This window comes from Berghia stephanieae, chromosome 1 (genome assembly GCF_034508935.2).
Source record: "Berghia stephanieae isolate SIO BIC M18660-M18661 chromosome 1, UCSD_Bste_1.3, whole genome shotgun sequence".
Taxonomy (NCBI): domain Eukaryota; kingdom Metazoa; phylum Mollusca; class Gastropoda; order Nudibranchia; family Aeolidiidae; genus Berghia; species Berghia stephanieae.
Window position 1 is genome coordinate 15,663,562 of NC_088360.1, and position 7,500 is coordinate 15,671,061.

General features: G+C 38.3%; 2 protein-coding genes across 2 annotated transcripts in view; one reads left to right on the plus strand and one right to left on the minus strand.

Moving 5' to 3' along the window:
* The window catches only part of LOC144963425 (uncharacterized), a 40,334-nt gene that overhangs the window by 7,962 nt on the left and 24,872 nt on the right, over nucleotides 1-7,500 (plus strand). The window lies entirely within an intron of this gene.
* Nucleotides 6,019-7,500, minus strand: part of LOC144963424 (uncharacterized) — an 8,341-nt gene continuing 6,859 nt past the window's right edge. Inside the window, exon 3 of the mRNA XM_078897438.1 lies at nucleotides 6,019-6,585. Coding sequence (XP_078753564.1) covers nucleotides 6,484-6,585 — 102 coding nt within the window. The 3' untranslated portion in view covers nucleotides 6,019-6,483. The remainder of the gene's footprint in view (nucleotides 6,586-7,500) is intronic.

A 7,500-nucleotide genomic window follows, 5' to 3' on the forward strand; every position in this document is an offset into this window, starting at 1 on the left:
ACGTCGCGCTGGGAGACGTCACGAGCAAAGTTAGGAAATTGAAGAATGGGGTCCCTCAGGGGTCGGTACTTGCGCCAATGTTGTTTAACGTTTACATTAGCGATATGCCGAACACTTCCTCCCTGAGGCTGGGATACGCAGACGACTGGGCACTCGTTACTCAGAGTAAAGTGTGGACCCGTCTCGAGAGCGTACTCCGCGAATACGTCACCAGACTCAAATCCTACTTTGACAAGTGGTACCTGAAGATGAACACTTCAAAAACCGTGGCCACTGCATTTCACTTATGCAGTGGTTGGCACACCCGTAAACTGAATGTCCTAGTCGGGGACCAGCCACTCCCATATGAGCCGCGTCCAAAATACCTAGGGGTGACGCTGGATCGCAGCCTTACCTATCGGGTTCATCTCGAAGGGGTTGCCCGGAAGATAGAGAAGCGGAATAGTCTTCTGAGGAAGCTGGCGGGATCGACTTGGGGCGCTAGCCAAGCGCTCCTGAGAACATCCGCCCTGGCACTATGCTATTCCACCGCGGAGTATTGCGCTCCAGTGTGGGGTAGAAGCAGAAACGTTGAGAAGGTGGATGTAAAACTTCGCAAGTCGATGCACATAGTGTCGGGAACGCTAGCAACAACCCCTAGAGAATGGGGCCCGGTGATGGCAGCGATCTAGCCCCCCTATGTCCGGAGGGAGACCATTACGGGAAACTGGCTGAGTAAGATCAAAGAGAGAGGGAATGGGGATACCCCTCTCATGCGCATAATGAACGGTGCCCCGTTTCGAGCCGAAATAAGTCCCGGCAACCCTTGTACGCAGAATCCCTGACTACGGACAGGGCTGCACATACGAGATGGAAGTCGGTTTGGACGAATTCAATCCCTCGTGGGGGCGGGGACCTACACTCCTCTAAGCTTGGTGAGAAGTTGCCAGGCTTTGATACCAGTAAGAGGAGACACTGGGTAGCTGCGAATCGGCTTCGGTCGAGGAGCTGCCTAACGGCCGGTGCGTTACATCAGTGGGGTCTAACTTCCTGTCCTTTATGTCCACGCTGTGGGCAAGAACCCGAAACGGCAGAGCATCTAGTCGAAAGGTGTGTTGTGACGATGCTACCAGGCGGGTTCGCGACGGTGCACGAATGCGGACCGGACTTTGCTGATTGGGTCGATCGTCATAACATAATAGTGTGAACCATAAGAAGCTGCTACCTTCAGTAAGACACTAATGGAATCTATTTTCCCTAAATCCTCCCATAGATATTATACAATAATAAGATGTTCTACAAAACTTGATTGTGGAAAATGTTTGAAAGGCAATTTGATAAGTTGAATGCAAAATGTGGTGTGAGCGGGAAATGATACGGGAGATCTACTGGGTATTAGTTACAACGCTAATAATAATAATAATAATAGTAATAATAATAATAATAATAATAATAATAATAATAATAATAATAATAATAATAATAATAATAATAATAATAGTAATAATAATAATAATAATAATAATAATAATAATAATAATAATAATAATAATAATAATAAAATAATAATAATAATAATAATAATAGTAATAATAATAATAATGCTGAAAAATATACAGCGCTATAACTCCGAGACACCAGACTCTAAGATCTAAACAGAGTAACAAATAAAAATAAATAATGAATATCTCAATTGGAAGAAAAATTATTTATTTTTTCCTCTTTCATTTAATTCAATTATTTATATTAACATTCTGTAATGTTTCCCTTATTCTTTATGAAGGTGGAATTACATCTGAGAAGCAAAGGGCGATAAAAATGAAAATCATATAATATTATCTATTTAACATTATTACTAGTTGTTTCCCTTGGCAGGTTCTCGAAGTTTTGTTTTGCTTGAAATAGGTCTAATTGCTAGCGTAGGGTACAAAAGTGGATGTTCGTAGTAGTAGTAGTAACAGTAGTAGTAGTAGTAGTAGTAGTAGTAGTAGTAGTAGTAGTAATAGTAATAGTAGTAGTAGTAGTAGTAGTAGTAGTAGTAGTAGTAGTAGTAGTAGTAGTAGTAGTAGTAGTAGTAGTAGTAGTAATAGTAGTAGTAGTAATAGCAGCAGCAGTGGTAGTAGTAGTAGTAGTAGTAGTAGTAGTAGTAGTAGTAGTAGTAGTAGTAGTAGTAGTAGTAGTAGTAGTAGTAGTAGTAGTAGTAGTAGTAGTAGTGGAAGTAGTAGTAGTAGTAGTAGTAGTAGTAGTATCATAATTTGTAATTTGATATGAATAATGCTTTTTATGATATTGAATGTATGTTGTTCAAACAAAAGGAATAATGAGACAAATAGAATACTAGCAAATCTAAAATTATAAGTGAAACGATTAATTTGAAAATTACGTAATAGTAAACATGACACACATACGCACGAGCGCGCCCGTGCCCGCACACACACACACATACATACACACACACATACACACACACACACACACACACAAATACTCATATCGATATTCTTCAATTCTATTTACATTAAGAATCGAAACTATATGATACTAGATTAATTTTATTCTTTGTTTATTTTTCGTTGTTATTCTTTACTTTAAAACATTAAGAAGATAAACAAGAGACGATATATGGCACAATGAGATAATATTGGATTTCAAAAATGAATTATAAACCATCGCAGTATAGTTCTCAATATTTCGATTTGAGTATTATCTCTATTTTTGTTCTATCTGTCATAAAGCAATTGATGATTATCTAATAACAGCAATAACAAATCACAGCAAATTTTGATTTTATCAAAAAAATAGGAGAGATAAGTACAAAAATCAATTTCATAAAGCTTGCATAGATTGTTTCATAAAGCTTGCATAAAAACGTGGTTGTTGGTTGGGAGGGGGGGGGGGGTGGTAATTATTACCAACATAAAGATGAATATTACATTCTTCCAAACAATAAACATTTATTATTCCTTCATTTTATCAATGTAAATGTTGCTGCTCGAAGCTCGAAGAAATAGATAATAATGTGAAATTGAATGTAAGCTTCAATTTAATTACAAAAACAGATCAAATGAATGTTTCGGGTTTCCCCTTTATAAATAAAACAGGATGAAAGAAACACCACAGATGGATGATTTGTTTTTGTTTATAAGGGTTTTACGGCGTTGCACACATTTAGGTTATATCAGCGCAGTAAAAAGGAAGAAAATGGATAGTAAAGAGTTATAGAATTACAATTAAAGCACCCAACAAAGTAAGACATAGGGGAACTGGGAACAAATAGGGATCAGATGTAGATTCCAAGAGCATACCACCAATGTACTTAGTTTGAGATCACCTAAAAGTCTCATCCAGACACAAGCACAGGTCCAACTAAGAGGAATTACACTCAAATGTTTACCAATTATATATATAATATGTAAACTAAACATATACAATGCATAACAACAGAGAGATGATTTACAAGGAAAAAATATCATCTCCAAAACTATAACTATACATTCGACTGTTTCCTCCCAGCAAGGAGCTCGGCAAGGATCAGGACAAAACTAAGTAATCTCATTCCAAGACAATGACAGGAAACAATTGGGAAACGGTATGGGGGGATAGAAGACAGAGCATGTACCTCCCTGCCGCTATGGGAGACAGATGGATGAGATGATGTGGTAGTGGCGTAGTTAAGATGAATAAACAAAACATTCATTCATCTTAACTACGCCACTACCACATTATCTCATCCATCTGTGATGTTTCATTCATCCTGTTTTGTTGATAAAGGGGAAACCCGAAACGTTCATTTGATCTGGTTTTTTGTAATTAAATTGAAGCTTACATTCAATTTCACATTACTATTTACTTCATTTTATCATGTAACTAGTGAACTGCCGTCCTCGGTAAAAACTTGTATTTAAAACGTTGGCCAGAAAACTCGTCCTTCAAATATCGATTGATTTTTTAAAAAAATAGTCCTTCAGACCCATCGGGCCCATGGAGCCGTAGTTTATCCCGGTTTCCAAAGCGTGAAACGGTCAACAGTAATTGCTTGCTATCCGTTGGAGAGGACGCTGGTCAATCGCAAAATACTTTCCGCCAAATCAGACAAAGCTACCCATTAACTGCTGAGTGGACAGGAGGGGGGGGGGGTCATAAAAAAATCTTGACTTCACCAGGATCGATCTTGGCCCCTTTGCTCGTGAAGCCAGTGCTCTACTAACTGAGGTATCGGGACCCCTCGATCGATTTTAATTACCCTGATTTTTTTTGATTTTTTTTTTATTTTTTTTTTTGGGGGGGGGGGGGGGGGGGACTCTCAAACCTGGGACTCCGAGAAGGCTATAGCTTACCTTCACCTCAAATCTATCGATCGATATTTGAAAGGCCAGTTTTCTGTCTAAATTTTTACTAGGAGTTTATCCAGGGTACGGCAGGTTACTCTGGTAAAATCGATGATTGCTATTGATTGCATCATTGATAAATTCTGCTGTCATACGATGTGGTATCATAGCAACTATTTCTGTCTTAGTCATCCTTGGATATCAGCTGCGTTCCAACGAAATGACGATTTTATATGTCACGTCTAAATTAGATAATGTTCTTATAATAAACAGCAATATAGCAATAATGGAAATTTCCGATATTAGAATATTAACTAATTACAGTGTGGCGTTGATGGTTGGGACCAACCCTCCCCCTCCCCCCTTCCCCGCCCCTACAACTAAAAAGAAAACACCGCTATTTTAAACACACTATTGTGTATCAATTTTTATGTAAAGTCAACGTTCCTAATTTTAGACCATATTCCATGGATATTTATATCGATACCTAATTGCGTCGTCGTAATTGATAGGGAGAAATGACATAATCCAGGAAGATAATTATTAACCTTAAAACCAATGGATGTACAATTTGGTCTAATTCATCCGTGTACTTGTACTTGCTTTGAATATTGTTGTTGTTGTGGTGGTGGTGGTGGTGGTGGTGGTTGTTGTGGCGCTGTTGTTGATGTTGTTGTTGTTGTTGTTGTGGTGGTGGTGGTGGTGGTGGTGGTGGTTGTTGTGGCGCTGTTGTTGATGTTGTTGTTGTTGTTGTTGTTGTTGTGGTGGTGGTGGTGGTGGTGGTGGTGGTGGTGGTGGTGGTTGTGGCGCTGTTGTTGATGTTGTTGTTGTTGTTGTTGTTGTGGTGGTGGTGGTGGTGGTTGTTGTGGCGCTGTTGATGATGTTGTTGCTGTTGTTGTTATTGTTGTTGTTGTTGTTGTTGTTGTTGTTGTTGTTGTTGTGCTGGTGGTGGTGGTGTTTTATTTTTACTTGTTACTTCTTTTTTTATTATTATTATTAGAATAAAGATGGGGCACGGGGCACGTAAAGAGAAGCGGAAGGCACGGAGGGCGGTGTGGCTGGGGGGTGGGGGGGGGGGGTGAGGATGAGGGGTGAGCTCAGCGTAAGAAAGCCCCAAATGAATAGACAGAATCAAATCACACACACTTATCGGGCTTCCTCTTTTTCAACAAATTAGATGGTAAAAAAAGAGAATGGCATAAGGAAGAACGATGGGTAATGAAAGGGAACCCAGAAACATCTCTTTCGTTTTAAGCGGAGCTTAAGTCACTCAGTCCTAGAGATGCTTGCTACTTTCCGAAATTAATTGGAAAAACAAATATATGTATTTAAAATGAGCATGTACATTAGACAAGTAAAAACTAAAAAGACATTGGCTTTGATACTACGCCTATAATTTGGGTCAGAAAAAAATGTAATAAATAGGCATGGGGGTAAAAGTAACCCGGTCTAACTACGGAAATAGTCGGTGTTAGGGTTGAGTGAGTTAAGATCAATTCTACCTATTTGTTAAAATAAATTTCGATCTTCATGCAGCTATGTATGTATTGTACAACAATGTTAACAAAATACTTATGTCAAATTTGGTACAATATTCTTAATTTAAAATTTAATGATATGTAATATATATATATATATATATATATATATATATATATATATATATATATATATATATATATATATATATATATATATATATATACTGTCAGTTAAGGAGTGCTCACGACAATGTTTGGTTGACATGACACTACCAAGGAAACATGGATTCGTTTGATAATAAATTGATGTCATCAACAATAATGATTTGTGCATAAATATCAACATTTCATTTTATCCCATAATAACGAAATACGATTGCATCATACATGGCGATTTGAAGCTAGCTAATGCATGGCAGCATCTACCTAATAGTCGCCAAAAAATCCATGTGTGAACTGTCTGAAAAGTGCCACCAACTTGCATCAAAGTGGAATTTACATACGTGGGTGTTTCCACCCACGATCACTTGCCTTGCGTGGTCAATTCGTTTTGTGACGACAGTCAAAAGGCCAACAGGACACGTCTTGGGTCTTTGCATGGTGTGTGAAGGCGTGCATCATCAACATGGTACTCGATAACGAGTCAATTATGAATGTTGGTCATACCGGTCCTAGCATAGCGCCAAGGAGGAGTCTCAATACTCCTTCATCAGCGTCTTATGTCGGACCATCAGTCGATTGTACATCCGATCCTTAGCATACAGACGTAGATTGAGCATGTCAATAATGGCCTCCATCTGGGGAAATAAAACTAAATTAAGAAGTGCTAATAGTCTAATTTTATAAAACAAAATTAAGAAGTGCTAATAGTCTAATTGTAAGATTATATATGATTAAGTCGTTTCAACGTTAGATTTCAAGTACAAGATAATTATTCTAACACCTTTGACAACTGTATTGGGTCCTACCCAAACTTCGAAATAATTTTTATCGTACCTCCTTTTTACAATGTATAGCTTACCTTCACCTCAAACCTACTGAAGCTAAAGCATGGTATTTGCCTAACGCCTTATCCATTTATTGATAGTCAACCTGACAATTTTGTGTCAGTTTCAAGCTTCAGGGGTCCCGATAGTTCAGTTGGTAGAGTATTCTCTTCATACGCAAACGGACCATGATCGATCCCGGGTAAAGTCGACATTTTTCTGACCCCTCTCCACCCGGCAGTGATTGGGTAGCTGGGTCGGCTAGATCTGACGGAAAATACTTTGCGATGACTTGCGTCTTATCCAAAGGATAGCAAACAATTGCTATGTCCGTCTTACGCTATAGAAACGAGGATAAACTCCTGTCCAATGGGTCTTATGACTCTGAATGACTACTTTTCTGTCATGCTTCAACATCTGGGGATTTGATATATTTGGTCTTTTTTCTTATTTCTCAGGCCTTCAATAATTCATCTCTATATAACAATGCAGTCATTCTTTTGTAATCACAAAAAGACATTTCCGTGTACCCAATTTCTTTCACTGTTATGCAGAATTTTTCCGTGTCGGCGAGTTCTAACCAAAAAGATGAATTTGTATGCACTCTATCAGTATCCCGTGGAACGAATCACGATAAAGATAAACAAACTCAACAACGACAATAACATAAGATGATTAAGTAACGATAATAATAATATGTAAAAATGCTAGGGTCTTTAATGATCG